At 50.6% G+C, this 15061-nt stretch overlaps 1 protein-coding gene across 1 annotated transcript; it reads left to right on the top strand.

The window, feature by feature from the left end:
* Positions 1-3: 3 nt before the first annotated feature.
* Positions 4-13926, top strand: DNAAF2 (dynein axonemal assembly factor 2). The gene is made up of 3 exons (XM_082762513.1): positions 4-2252; positions 10317-10463; positions 12484-13926. Exons 1-3 carry the CDS (start codon positions 561-563, stop codon positions 13051-13053), a joined length of 2409 nt encoding a protein of 802 aa, XP_082618639.1. The 5' UTR covers positions 4-560; the 3' UTR covers positions 13054-13926.
* The last annotated feature ends 1135 nt before the right edge of the window (positions 13927-15061 follow it).

Genomic DNA, 15061 nt, shown 5'->3' with positions numbered 1-15061 from the left:
GTTTTTGCCGTGCTGTTCTTAACTGATAGCTAGTTATTTGCAGCAAATACAGGAAATACAGGCTGGGATTTTTCTTTGGACAGGAAAGGTCTACGGAAAAGTTGAGGCACTGATTACTGTGGGCAATATAATTAGTGAATAACATAGGCAGCTATGGTGAGGAGGGGTGTAAGGGGAACAAGGACATGGTCCTTTGACATTTCTGGGGAGGCTGGTGGGTGCTTTTTGGAAATCCCACCGCAGGAGCAATCAGAAAGGCGGAGAACTGAGGGCCAGGCAGTGCTTACATCTCTATATATCTTATCAATATCTACATATATATTACATATATCCACACGGTTTGCCTTACAACGGAGAGCTGCCACCTTTTCCACCCCGGGCGGCCGGGGCACTGAGGAAAACCACGAAGGGAATGCACGGAGCCACCAACCACCTTGGCGCCCTCACAGCGACCCGCCGCGGGGCCCTGCCGCCATCTTGTTTGCCATCACCATAGCAACGGGCGGGGGCCGCCATCTTGTTTGGCGTCTCCACGGCGACCCGAGCCGGACCCCGAGGCGATGGCGGCCGCGGGGCGCCCGGAGGAGCTGGAGCTCAGCGCCGAGGAAGCGGAGCGGCTGCGGGAAGCCTTCCGCGACCCCCGTTTCCGCGAGCTGTTCGCCGAGTACGCGGCCGAGCTGGCCGACCCCGAGCAGCGGCGGCTGTACGAGGAGGAGGTGACGGCGCTGGAGCGGGAGCGCGGCGTGGAAGTGCGCTTCATCCACCCGACCCCCGGCTACGTGCTGCGCACCAGCCAGGCCGGCTCCCGCCGCTGCTACCTCAACATCTGCAGCAACCCGCACATCGACCGCCCGCAGGCTCGCCGGGAGCCCGGCGGCCACCGCTGGGCTCTGCCTTACAGCCTGGCGCCGGGCCGCGAGGAGCTGATGCGGGGCGGCCACCGCCGCTGCCTGGTGTACGACGTGGTTTTCCATCCCTCAGCCCTCAGCCTGGCCGCCCGCAGCTCCCGCTTTCGCCGCCTGCTCAGCGACACGGCCATGGAGGCGGTGGAGCGCCGCTTCGCCCTGCGCCTCGACCGCACCAACGCCGCCGTCCTCCGCGGGGCCGCCTACAAGGGCGTCCCGCAGGCTCCCGTCATCCGCACCCCGCTGCCCGGCGGCCCCACGCCGCCCCCCTCCGCCTCCGCCAGCCCTTTGCCACCTTTCCCCGTCCCCCCTGCCCCTGCTGCGCCCCCCATCCCCTCTGTCCCCGTCCCCGCTCCTCCTGATCCCCCCCCCGGCCCCACCACGCCTCGCTGGAGCCTCCTGCAGCGCTCCTACGTGGAGCTGCAGGACTACCGCTGCTGCCGGGACTCCGTGCCCAGCCCGGTGCCCCGGGAGCTGGTGGTGACGGTGGAGCTGCCTCTGCTCCGCTCCGCCGCCGGGGCCGTGCTCCAGGTCCTGCCCCGGGAGCTGCGCCTCGACTCTCGGCGACCCGCCTACCGCCTCCGCCTCCGCCTGCCCTACGCCGTGGACGAGAGCCGAGGCCGGGCCGCCTTCCACAAGGCCGAGAGGAGGCTGCTCGTCACCCTGCCCGTCCTGCACGACCCCCCTCCCGCTCCCCAGCAGCCGCAGGGGGACGACGGGGGGCGGCTGGAGGAGCCCGGCCCCGGCGGGGAGCCGGTGGATGAGGGGGGAGGCAGCGGGGCTGCTCCTCCTCCTTCCTCCCCTCCTCCTTCTCCTCCTCCTCCTTCTCCTCCTCTTTCTCCTCCTTCTTCCCCTCCTCCTTCCTCCTACAGCACGTGGAGCAGCACCGGGGACCCCCACACTCCCCCCAAAGATCCCCCCCGCTCCGGGGCTGCTTCCCCCGAGCACAGCGGCCTCCCTGAGGGCTCCCCCCCGTGCCCAGCCCCGCTGGAGGCTGAGGCTGAGGCCAACCCGGCTGCCATGGCCCCCAGCCTTCCCCTTGCCCTGTGCCCTCCCTTCCGCTGCCGCCAGGACGAGGCCTCCCTCACCCTGCTGCTGCCCGTGCCCTGCATCCAGCCCCACAGCTTGCAGGGGGATGTGGGCACCAACCACTACAGCCTCCGCTTCTCCAGTGCCACCACCTCCTACTCCCTCTTCCTGAGGTTTCCCCCAGCAAACAGGCTGGCAGCCCCCGAGACCAGCGTGAGCGTGAGCCCCCACAACGCTGCCATCGGGCTGGCCAAAGCCCCCGGGAGCGACGGGCACTGGGAGAAGTTCAGCTTCGGCCTCGACGCCTCCGCTCTGCAGGTAACAGCCCTCCGGGCAGGTTGCTCAGCCTGGTCCCAGCCACGTCACAGCCTCGCTCTGCAGCGTGCAGCTCCTGCTTTTGGAGCTGTTTATAAATGCTATCTCCGGGAGCTGTTAGGTTATCTGCCCTCCGAGAGCTGTGACCAGGCGTCAGTGCAACGACACGGTTAGCAGCGGTCACGTCCCGGAGCTGATAACTGTGTCCTTGGAGCTTGAAATGGCTTTTGCCTCCTGAGCTGGTGTTTTTTTTTTTTTTCCAAGGGAAACACTGATAATGAGTAAAAACAGCCTGTGCTGTGTCCTTAGCTTTAGTCTTTAAGGCCGTGTAAGCGACCATCTGGTTCATGCCCACCTGTGTGCATGAAGAGAGGAGGTGTTTATAACACATCAGAGGTACATGCATACTATTTCTTGAAATGCAGGTGTGTGCGTATACCTATTTGCCTTTCAGGGCAGAATTTCTATTTACACAGCAGGAACACCTGCTGGTTCAACCAGGGCGATGCTGCAACCAGCAGCTGTGAACAGGCAGCTGCTGATTGCCATTTTGCTGGCCTAGTTCCTCATCCCCTCTCCTTACAAATCCCAATATGATTCTGGTTTAGGTGTCTTATTGTTTTATGGGTTGTTAGGCAGAGGATGCTCCGTGTGATGGGGGGAGTGTGCCGTGTCTGCTGCATCTGGCTGACAGTGCTAAAAGAGCTGGCAATCTCCCCAAAAAGATGCTCACGTTGTGGCACTCCTGCTGTGAAGAAGCACTGACACAAGTTTTGTGGAGAGCTGCGTTATTCTGGAAGCTGAGTGCTTCAAAGAATGTATCATGCACAGGGATTAAGGCTGCGTAATTCTTATGCAACTTTTTGGCCCAGTGATTGTCAGTTGATCTTTGTTTTAGAACAACAAAACCCTGTGCAGCTTGGTTCACAACTCCACAAAACTAGCAGACAAAGTATATCCAGTGGGATGATGGCTTGGGGTGTCTTAATTGCTCTGTCCCTACAATTAGAAAATACTGCATGATTCTGGAGGAGATGTAATTGTCCAGCTAGCATACCTACAGCTGAATCTTCATAATTTATTTCCCATTTAGCAGGCTGCACACCTTTTCTGTGAGCTCCTCTGAAGGAGCTCGTCGGTTCGGGTGCGTATCAAAGATGATGGATTTATCGAGAGCCACCCACACGGAACTGTTTGCAGTGCGTGGCCTTGACTTTTACCAAGGCAGGAGCTTGCAAGTCTGTGCAGGTGGGACCACAAAACATTTGGCACTCACGTTAATCGTTGTGACCAGGTGCTGGGTGCTGACACAATGTCAAATTGCATCAGGCAAGCCGTCCTGCAGACTGCTGGCCCTGTATAGGTGTAGAAGGGAGGGATGGGCACTACAGGCATTTTACCTGCTTTTTCACGTTGTCTGGATTTCCATCTCTTTCATCGTGTGCCATGGTGCACGTCAGTCTGCTTGCTCATTGTTTTATGGCAAACAGGCCTAAATGCAGTCTGCCACCGGAGCATCTCACAGCCTGCTTAGTTTTTCAGGGAGTTTGGCAGAACCAGGAAGGCGGTGAGCTTACAGAGGCTTGGACACGCTGCTGTGATACTCTCTTTTGTTAGCAGTTGTCATTTTAAATGGTTGTAGCAAAGATCTACTTATTTTAGTGAAAAAGCAGCTTTATGCCACTGTGAAGTTATTGCTGAAAACTCAGTTTGGGAACAGGAGATTCTGCTTGAAGTGTGTCTGTAGTGCCGTGGTTGATTGGCATGTTTGCACGCTTTGATCTCAGTCTAATTGTTACACTGCTTGGTGTGTGTATTCATTATTATGACTGGGGGAACATCGTGCTATTGAAAGGTGTTATAAGGCTAGCCAGTAATGGGATTTTAGGCAATATTACCTCTTTGTGACAAAAAAAAAAATAATCTTTCAGTGGCCTGAATTTATTATATATTGCCAAATGTTTTGGATGGAGTAGGAGGAGGAGACTTGGAATTAGTCATAGGCCTCCCAGCCATTCATTCATGCAGCAGAGTAAAAAAGATTGATTGCTTCTGGGGTGCAGTCCTTTTGGATACAAGCCTGCAAATGGAAGCAGTTGAAATAATCTGAAGTCATTTGTTCTGTTTGCTTTTTTTTTTTTTTTAACCGTGCTGTTTCCCAGAAGTGCCTGTGCCAGCACAGATAGCCGCATCCAGTCAGCGTGAAGTGAGAAAAATTAATATTTAATTAGAGCTGCTATTATTTGCCGTCTTCTGTCCATTAACAATTTGCTTGTGGTCGTTTCTCTTCTACTTACGTTGATTTCTCCAATTTGTCTGCCGTGATCGCTGGTGTTTCTTCCTTTGAACCTATTCCTATAAATCAGAGCTACGTTCTCTGCATTGAGATCCGCGAGGAGTTGCATCAGTCACAGAAGAGAGTATTTCTGGTACATGCCCAGCAGCAGCGCCCTGTTTAATCGCTTTAGGCAGCTTTTGGTGGCCTAGGTGAGCAGGAATTTTGTCCTTTACCTCCCAGTTGTGCTTCTGCCTGCCTCTTTGTAGTCGCTTCCCCGCAGCAGCGTGGCCAGAGGATAGCTCCTGAAGAGACCAGCGATTTTTATGGGTAGGAAATGCCTGTTCTGCTGTCTCCTGGGAAGCTGCTTCGTATTGGAGACCAAGAATTTCTGTTTTCCAGGCTGCAAGGAGCGGGCTCCTTGCTGGTTGTGGCAGAAACCTGCCACAGGGGCTGCTGCAAACCCCGTGTGGCTGCCCCGTGTCTCCTGTTAACGTGCCAAATGACCAGGATAGGATAATTGTTCTCTGCATGAGCAGGATGCGTCTCCTTGGAGCCCTGTCCCTGGACTCTGATGTTGTGCAGCCTCTGTTGCTTGCTTTTATTGCCTGTGTGCCTCTGCCAGATCAACGTGAGTGATAACGGGGCCGCTAATTGCACGGCCCTGCCTTGTGCGATCATCAGGGTCCTGTTATCGCGCTGCCCTCTTTTCTCCTCAGAAATTGGACTGATACAGATAATGGTAGGAGAACGAGTCGGGCTTGTGCTTAGGACAACGTTCTTGAAACGCAATTTCAAGGACTGGCTTTCCTTTTGTGAAGTCAGATGCGTTTGAATCCCTGTGCTGAAAGACGATATATTTAGAGCGCAGTTTCCATAGATGCTGAGCAGCCTGGATCCTCACCCCAGCTAAAGCAAGTGCTTATTTTCAGCTAATCTTTACAGTGCAGCAGCCCTCCACCCCCCAGACCTTAAGTGTGTCATTGCCAGCCTGCCTTCGTTTGGTAGCTGTTAATGTCCTCTGGCTTTTACCACTTCCCCGTACAACGCACGGCGCTCTGCCGACTCCGCGCCGTAACTTTGTAGTCAGCGCTTGCAGCCTTTGCTGCTTTTTCTTTCTGAGTAGTTTTGCCCCTTGGCCAGGCCGTGCTGTCTCTTCATGCTCTTCACGGTGAGCAGAAATCCTATAAAGGTAGAAATTTCATAACTTTGGACTTTTTCTTTGCACTTTTTCCACACCTTTTGCTTCCGCTTCTTTAAATCCTGGGAGCTCAGGCCAAGGAAACTCCTGCATCAGAGAATTCCCCTTCATTTTAAGAAACAGAGCCTGAGGAATATGTTGTGAAAAAGAATGGCTGAGAATTAAATAACCATTAATAAAACCTGTGAGCCTGCCAGGCAAGGTTTCTGAGAACAGCGTGTCCCAGAACGTCCTGGTTTACGGCGGAGCTGGAGTTGGGAAATAGCTGAAATTGTGCCTTCGAGAAGCATCATCTTGTGTTTGGTCTCCTGGGGCTAAACGCTTCATCCTGAACAGGAATAAAAGCCAGTTTCTGGTGGGTGCATCGCAGCTTCTGAGGCTTGGAGTCTCCGTTCTTGGCACGTGGAACATGTTTGGTAGATAATTAATTGCGCATGACCCCAAAAGAGTCACGTGTGCCCGTTTTCACGTGAACCCAAACCAACGAACCTCTTGTAATAAAATCCCACATAACGTGATGGAGAATATTAAGATTGAAGTCGTGGTGAGGTGACTGCTGAGGAAGCAAACCCCGGCAGGGCTCCAGAGAACAGGGGGGAGCCTTGTTCCTTCTGACTGAGATTTATTTATTTTTAATGGGTACGGAATGAGAAACGTTATCCGAAACATTCCCAATTAGCTCATGGTTTGAGCTATAAGCACGAGCAGTGCTGTTTGTGGGGATTACTGAACACAGATACCCTTTTCCCTTTTGAAAGGAGCTGGTAAGTACTGTAGAAGTGCTGTAACCCCAGGTAAGCGAGCTGCACGCCCAGTGCCACGTGTCTGACCCCTGGACTCGGGTCTCCTGCTTCGACAGCAGCAATGCTGTGGGGCAGCTCCTCCACGGCAAACACCTGCTGGGACCCTGTGCAAGAAAAAAACACCAGAAGAGGATTTTTTTGTAGCTGTCTTTGTAACCGAGGGACCCAAGTCTGAACTCTTTCTAACTAATCCCTCTTGTTAGCTCATTAGACGTGGGAGAAAAGGTGAGGGGCGGCCTCCAGAGCTCGCTGCTGGCAGCGTGGGCTGGGGGTGCCCCCGTGGGTGCCCCCCTGGACCCGTGCTGGGGCCCTCCTCGAGCCCGGTGGTCCCGGGGTTGAGGCTCTTGTGGAGGAACCGTCTTGGTTCCAGAGGCAACCGAGCATGCAGCCTATGGAGTTGTGCTGGGAAGTGTAAGATACCTCTCCATTTTAAGCCCCTGACCTTCAGGAAGAAATCTGTACTGGAGAACAGCGCAGATGCTGCCCTGAAGGGCACTTGGAGATCCTGGCAGAGGTGCTGGACCCCAGCTGGCTGCGAGATCAGGTGTGCTCCTGCTCGCTCTGCTTTTGCCCTCGTTTCCAAGCCATTCTGAGCTGTTCCGTGCTTCCTTTCAGTTCTTCAATCCGTGCTACAGTTTTCAGTTTCTGAACGCCCGTGAGGAGTTAATATCCTTCGGTTAGGGGTCACTTCTTAGAAGGTGATGCTAGAAACCGAGACTGTTCTGCCTAATCTGACAGAAGTTTATTTTTGGTTCATTTAATTGTGCGCTCAGTGTTTCAGGACTCTTGGCAAGTTTTTTGGGAGGCCAGAGGAGGTTGGAAAAGGAGAACAGAACAGGCTTATTCGATTTTTTTTTCCAATGTAACCTCTCTAACTTAAAAATCATAGTTTTCTTCTGCTATAAAACAATCTAATTTCTGAATTTCTAATTTCTAGCCTTTAATTGGTAGGCACGTTATGGGAACGATGTCCTTACACAGAACAGTTGTGTCAGGAAGGGCTATTAACCTATTGATTAAGCTCATGAAAGCATCTTTTGAGCTGTTGCACACGACAGAAGACTGTGTTTGGGGAAAGCCATGTGTGATTCGAAGTTGCTACCGGCCTGTCATAAATATCACAGAGCAAACTGAAACCAAATCATTATTTCACAGGGTCACTGAAATCAGCTGCGGAGGCCTGTCCTCTGCTGCTCCTGCAAGCCAGAGCAAACAGGCTTTAAATAAATCCCCGAATCACTTTTTGCCAAACTCTGTGCTTCGATAACATCTGCAGTGCTAATAAATGCCTCGGCGTATGCTCGGTGTGAATGCAAAGTTGGAGTTCGAGTTGCTGGTTGTCTGAACATGCTAACGACAGTCATTGGTAACAAACGGCACTGCTTGCGTGTCCAGCACACGGTGCTTTGATTGATGACAGGCCACTGGTGGCAAAATTTTAAATGCTTCCTTGAAATGTGAGCATGTGGCTCGGGGAATACATCGCCGAGCTGGGACTGAACCTGCAGGAACGGGCTCGTGGTCGTTAAAGGGGTGCGGGCATCAGCTCAGGCAGCTCCCTGCTGTCCTTGTCTAGAGTAACAATCAGCAGGCCTTCCGTTCTGTGGTGTCAACTGGTTTTCTTCACAGGAAACACTGCTATTTTGCTTTGAATCAGAAGAAATAAATGGTAGGTCTTGTGGCCCAGGGGCGACGCTGTGCCTGGTGCTCTCTCTGCTGTTGGCACTCCTGGCCCCTGAAGCAGAGGCGGCTCCAGCTGCAGCTTCCCGACCCTCACGGCCACTCAGAGGGGTCCTTTTGGGTCTGCTCGCATCTCCTGCCCTTTCCCCAGTGCCCCCGTGATGCTGTTTCAGCCCCCTGTGCTGTACTGGGCTGTACTGGGCTGTACTGGGCAGTGGCTCCACAGCTCCCGCGAGGGACCGGCCGGTGGAAGTCAGCTCAGGCAACGCGACCTGAGGACGTGGTTTGGTGTGTTCAGACATAGCAGAACTGTTGTCATTTAAAGCTTCTCCTCTCTGCATTCCTGCACCTGGGATTTGGTTTTGTTGCTGCCTGGCTTACAGACATCAGCAGGATCGGTACCGCCGCTGTTAGGAGCACAAATGCGCAGGAAGAATCCTTTTATAAAAGGCTGATGCTCTCGCTAGACAAAACAAATACAGGTTCAGAGGGAGAAAAAAAAAAAACACACAAACCAAACAAACACGTTTTCCCCATTTTATACAGAAAAACAAAGGCAAACAGACTTGTGCACAGTCACAGCAGGCTGGGGAGAAGCAGAGGATCGCAGCCGTGGTGCTGCACGCCTCGATCCTTTACCCTGCCACCTTCTGAACCCTGCAGAGTGCTGCTGTGACCCTAACGCGCCAGCAGGGTCCCGCTCTGGCAGGCGAGGAAGGAAGGAACTGGAGGGAATAAATACTTCAGGCTCCATACATAACAACGTGAGATGCATCTCGGTGACAGGAGGGTTTTCTGTCAGGGAACAGGGCCATAGTTCAGCCTGCTCACAGGCTGCCTGCACCCACTGCTGGATGTTTGCCTGGACTGAATCTTTCTGGATAGAAAATGTATTTTATTTTCTTTTGAAAACCAGCACTAGATACGTTAGGACTTCCCATACTGTGATTTCTAATTTAAATAGTGGGAAAAAAAAGGAAGCTGTTTTATTTTTCCCATGCAGATTTTTTTTCTAAAGATGACAGTTAGGTTTTGTACCGCAGGAACTGTGCAGCATCTGACTGTGCATAAGGCTGCATCCGTAGGGGGCCAAAAATGTGCAGAATTGCCTTTTTGCTTCTCAGCCTGCAAGATGGCAGCGGTAATTGAATTAAACCTGAGTTGGGTTGACAAGAGGGTAGAACTGGAAGGAGAAATTTAAAGATACGACTTAAAATAGATGGCTTGCAACTTTTTTCCTACTGTTTCCAATGAAACAATTGTTAAATGGGAAAGGTAATTCTCAGAGCATAAGAATAGTCCCAAGTCAGAGGATTTTTACTGTGCTGAAGTCCGTCCGTACCCACAGCCTAGAGCAGATGTTTTCAGGAGAATATAAGGACAGGGCGAGCGCTGTCATTCTTATGAAACGCTCCTCCAGGATATATTTTAGGACCATTAATTACCCGTAACTGATTTAAATCTTAAAACCTGTAGCGACATGTCTCGCCCTGCTTCTGTACGGCACATTAAGGGCCTCAAACCGTGCCCCAGACTGTCTGTAATTGTGCTGCCTCTCTGCTTTCTCCTACCGGTGTTTACTCTTGCCTAAGTGGAGATCTGAGAAACCTTCTCAGATGAATGTGAAACAGATATTGTCATGCATGTTTCATAGCTTTTGCTTTAGAAGGTCTGATCTTGAAGCCTGAGGAACGTCTGAAGTGTTTACATTTTCCTAAAGGAAGGCACTGAAACAAATCCATAAATGCTTGAGGCCTTCCTGGTGTTAAGGTGGGTGAGGACAGCAGAACAGTGCTGGTGCAAATCGTTCCTCAAAGGGAACCTAGATCTATATATTAATCATGTATCAAAGAGAGAAAATAAAAGTTTTTTATCTCTGTGTATAACGAGGATCCGTACTTGTAATCAAAAGGAGCTAAGCACTGCTGTCCAAATTCGTTTCACCTCATCACTTCTCAGTGTCCAACGTTGGGTCTATCTAGAAGTGAGCGTGCTGTGAAAACCGCTTCGTGAATCGGGGTCCTCGCGTTGCTCTGAGAGGGTTTCTTGCTCCAGTGGCACTCAAGTGTAGTACAACAAGAACATAACCTCTTCTTTCTTTTCTTTAGGAGAGATTGTTTGTCAGCGAAGAAAACATCAATGGGTTCCTAGACACTGTTCTATGCCCTTCTGTTTGCACAGAGGCAGAACTGGGAAGTCAACCATTAATTGAAGTGCTTGAAGTTTCAGAGGACAGAAGTCAAATCAGGCTGAAGGTAAGGATCGCTGGCAGTCGTATGCATCACTGATGGATGTGTGTCCTTCAGCCAGATAATACCAGATCTGACTGGAGCAGCTTTGTTCCTGTTTTGTCTTGATATAGCAGGGAAAACCAGAGAGTACGGTGTATCTGTAAGTATAAACGCCAGCTTGTAGAAACGGGTTCATGCTTCTGCCATTTAATGTGACCGAGGGATCAAAATGTCCAGTATTTCATTGGAAAGACAGAAAGCCATGACAAAATCTTTGAAAACAGTGCTTTCTCCTGGCAGAAGTATACAGTGGCATCCACACACTAAATCTCTCACTGGTATTGAAAGAAAAAAATGACCAAGTGGTTAGTTATAGTGTCCCTCATGCAAAGGGACAGTAAGTTCTCCCAGGTCAGAGCTGATGACAACGCACTGCAAACAAATCATGGCACATATCGTTAGAACAGAACCAGAATTTTCTTAAAATGGAACTAAATGAGTGAATACCCCATGTCCTTCATGCATACAAAAATTTGGGTCCAGGTACCGGAGCCCATGGTTAAAGCACGCCACCTTTTGCACAGACACCTTTAGGGTAGAGCCTGGTGACTAGAGCTGAGCGTACCTGCAGGGGCCTGGAGTCATGGAATCATAGAGCAGAAAGGTTTGGGTTGGAAGGGACCTTAAAGATCCTCTAATTCCACCCCCCTGCCATGGGCAGGGGCAGGAAGGAGAGGCCAAGAAGCTGCTTGCACAGCAGGAGACAGAAGGGGCTCATGAAGATGGACAGAGGGTGCTCAGTTGTTGCCAGTGTTTCACCGTCTCTGCCTTATCACAAAGATAGAGAAAACCTTGAGGATTTTGTCTGTGAAGAATGGGGTCTCATTATCTCTGTGCAGTCCAAGTGTTTGAATACTTGGTGGTTTCCTGTTGTGTAGATAGTTAAACACGCGACTATTCTTCTTAAACTCTGGTCTCAAAATCACAGCTTGTAATGTTTAAGGCATCACTCAGGCTGCCCTTCTTCCTCAGTCACCTCTGTGTGTAAAGGATACAGGGGGGTCTGTTTCTGAGGTCTGTCCCAGGATTGAAGTGACCTCCCCGAGGTAGGAAACTGAAAGGTGAAGCTTAAAGAACTTGCCAAAAATCGTTTGGAAAATTTGCACCAGTATTAGAAAATGCTGTCTCCAGCAGTACTTGGCGGACTTGACTTTTGGAGTTAGTGTGGACTGCATAAAAATTCAAAATTGGGATTGTTGGAGGGCTAAGGAGGATATTTTGGTACCTAAGGAGGGGAAAGTGAGATAGCTCAAATGATTCCCGCTTCCCTGTGGGAGAACCACGCAGCGCTGAGGGCTTCCTGGTACGTTCCTGCAGTGGCTTTGGGGTCAGGAGGGGCTGGGGAAGGGAGAGCAACGCAGGGCTGCGAATCCCTGAATTCAGCTGCTCCTGCTGGGGCTGTGCGGCCTACCTGCCACGTTTTGTTAGCTAGCGACTGCTCCAGCAGTGGAATTGGGTAACTGCTACCTAGGCAGCAGCAGGTCTCACAATTCGTGCTCTCCTGAGGCAAACAGGAACAATTCCTCGATTAACTCACTTAGCCCGACTGAGAGGGACAGCTCGCGCACCAGATACTGCTGTCTCATACAACAGGACAGCAATTTCCTTACCTGTAAGGTTAACACACGCTTCTTGCAGTGAAGGTTTAGAGCCTTTGACCGATTTTTATCCCCTGAGTTCCAGAAAACAAGGGCCTGGGTGTGGTGAGTGGCCTTTTTCACCCCTGCCCCCGGTTCTTTGCGATACATGCTGGGACAGTGGCAGCTGCCCCGCAGCATTTCCTACTGCAGAGGAAACCTCTGGGAGGCGAGCAGGCTCCCTGCCACTCGTTCCCACGCGCATTTACAGGATCAGGAAACCCTCGGCACCGTACCGGCTGCTTTGTGGTGGCAGGCGTTGGAGGAACAAGTGTCCCGGCCTGTTGTTACAGCAGTTTTGTGTGCATGGTTGGTTTTGAATTTAAAACAATTTATTTCCTCAACAGCCGCAGGAAGCAGCCCGTAGTGAACGTGGTGAAAAGGAACAAACAGCAAACAGCTCAGAAGGAGATCCCGCTGAAAAGACGAACGAAGACCCCTTCCAAACCAAGACAGAGACAAACTGTCCTGCAGCTGGCACAGTGGAAGAACGTGCTGCAGAAGCCAACACAACTTCTACATCTTCTGTACCAGCTGAAACAATAGGAAAAGCAGACTGTAGTTCACACCATTGTTTGCAGCATGAACCCTCTGACACCGGTTCAGCAGTTCCTGGCAAATCTGGGAGCAACGAACCAGATTTAGACTCTGCTCTCGCAGTCGGCGAAACGGCTGCGTCCTCAGCATCTGACAAACAGGGGGGCCTTCTGCTGGGAGGGCAGGCGAAAATGGAAGGGGAGGAAGCAGCTGCGGACGCAGAGCCAGCCCGCGGGGCGCCGTGCAGCTCGGGCAGCAGAGCGGCCTCCCCGCTCCTCCGAGAGGTGAGCACGCAGGACGGGAGCGTGCAGATCACCAGGGATCACACCACGCGCTGCGCCATCACGTTTCAGAATGCTTTGCTGTATGAACTGGACTAGTGTGATTGTTCCAGGATTTCCTCCTGTTGTTTGTTGCTTACTGGGACTTCCATGCGCTGCTTGAGGGCTCCAGGGCTGAAAGCAGAAAGCAGGCTCCTACTGAAACCGTTCTGCTTACACCTCAACTTAGAATACTTGAGCTGTTAATAATTTTTCAAGTTAGTAGGTCTGAGTTCTCTTTAATTATATGTATGAGCTGAAATAGTTTTACTGACAAGAATGATGCAGCTGAAGGTGAATCTTAAGCTCCTGGAAGACAATGCATCCTCATTACTTATTTAACTTTCTTAATCTCTTACTAAATTACGCAGGTTATTTGTACATATCCTCCTTCTAACGGCTCCCACAGGAACTGCTGTATTTAGTCCACCTAGAAATGAGCGGTGTTCATCATTTTTTTTTCCAAACCCTTCATTTTGTGATAATCGGAGGATTAGACTGCCACTGATTTTTAGCAATCAAATGAAATTTCTAATTACACGGAGAAGTTCTAATTAGTCTCCTAGAAATAATCATCATTTATACTATGTATTCCACCCTGGTATATTACTTCAGTTATGCAGCATCCAAACATACCCCAGTCTGTCAGCGAACAAATTCGATTGTACAATAGAAACACCCTGTCTTGTTGCATCTGCTACTACGTATTTACAATTTGTAAAATGGATTAATTTCATCCAGATTAGATTCACTTTTCAGCTCTCTGTCAGCTTCAGCGCACTGTTTACTAGTTCGTGTCTCTGAAGTGCGATAACCAAAAAGAACAGATCTATAATAAACTTTCGGTTCCCTTTCTCACTCCTTCTGACATAACTTCTGGTTTTTTGTTTTGAGTTGTACGAGACAAAAATGTACCTTGGAATAAATTTTTTTGACTTGTTTCACAGCTGCTCTGGAATCTCTCCTACATTGCTCTGTTACAGGCAAGTGCTGGCAGGGACGGGGGTATGCAGCGTATGCGATACTTCTACGAGTTCAGTGGAAGCCAAAAGCATTTGTGCCAGCGCAGCACGGCTCCGGCTGAGCGAGGGTGGGTGTTTCGCTGGGTTAAGTTTAACCCAGATCAATTCTGTCACCCAGTTGTGCAACTCCTCGTGGGAGGTACCAAGGGGCTGACACAACTGGCACGGCTCTTTTCGGCATCAGCCCTGACTTTGTGAAACTCTGAAAATGTGGCAGTTACCAAAGCTCGTACAAAATCTTGGCAGTAAAATTACCGCTGAAAAAAAAAAAAAAATCATCAAAAAATGTTTTATCATGGCACATTCAACATAAACATCTGCATGCTATTTAAAGTATTTCACAAACCCTGGCGCTCTCCCAAACGAACATTTAACTGATACATTCACAACCCATAAAGTAGGTGACAAATGCTGGTAAAAGGGAAGCCTTGCTGCAAGTCCTTCCATTCAATCAGTAACTGTGATTGCTGGAGTCATAAGGACGCCAACCCCTGTTAGCTAATTAAAAAAGGAAGTTTTTTGTTTTTTCTTCCTCCCTCCAAATCTCTCAGCATAAAATCTACCTGTTTCTCTGTCACCTCAGCTGAACGGTTGCTTTTGCTGACACCCTCCTGTTCCACAAAAAGCTCCTTCTGTGCTGCTGCTGCTGCCAGTTGTGCCTTACAGTGAGGTGCCATCAGAGCAGCTGTACCGTTACACTTAGAGCAGGCTAATAAGTGCTCGGTGTTGAGGAACGGCGCTGATCTCTGTTGCCCGTGGCTGCCAGCCCCACTTTGGTGCGTTTCCAGCACGCAGCAGAATTGTCACCGGTCACCTTACCTGGCTCGCTAATCTGGGAGCGCACCTTTTTTTTTGTTCCAAACAAGAGTGTGCGGGTATCACACGCTTGTTTCTCTCGTCTAACTCAATTAGTAAGCATCATTAAAAATTTAATAAAGTTAAATGCACCCTCCTGGAATGGCTGATGGCATCTGTTCAGCTCTCCAGACTACAGACGCCCACCCTCCTGCACCCACCCGCCCCAGTCCTGGCTTTCTAGCAACGCA

The sequence above is a fragment of the Aythya marila genome (assembly GCF_965140915.1).
Source record: "Aythya marila genome assembly, chromosome: 5".
NCBI classification, from domain to species: Eukaryota; Metazoa; Chordata; class Aves; order Anseriformes; family Anatidae; genus Aythya; species Aythya marila.
The sequence above is the reverse complement of the archived record's forward strand: the minus strand, read 5'-3'. Positions and strand labels throughout refer to the sequence as shown.

Excerpts from the sequence above, each read along its gene's own strand:
- DNAAF2 (XM_082762513.1), top strand. The coding sequence starts at position 561 with ATGGCGGCCGCGGGGCGCCCGGAGGAGCTGGAGCTCAGCGCCGAGGAA. Across the intron at positions 2,253-10,316 it reads TCGACGCCTCCGCTCTGCAG|GAGAGATTGTTTGTCAGCGA; the intron begins GTAACAGCCCTC and ends TCTTTTCTTTAG. Across the intron at positions 10,464-12,483 it reads GAAGTCAAATCAGGCTGAAG|CCGCAGGAAGCAGCCCGTAG; the intron begins GTAAGGATCGCT and ends TTTCCTCAACAG.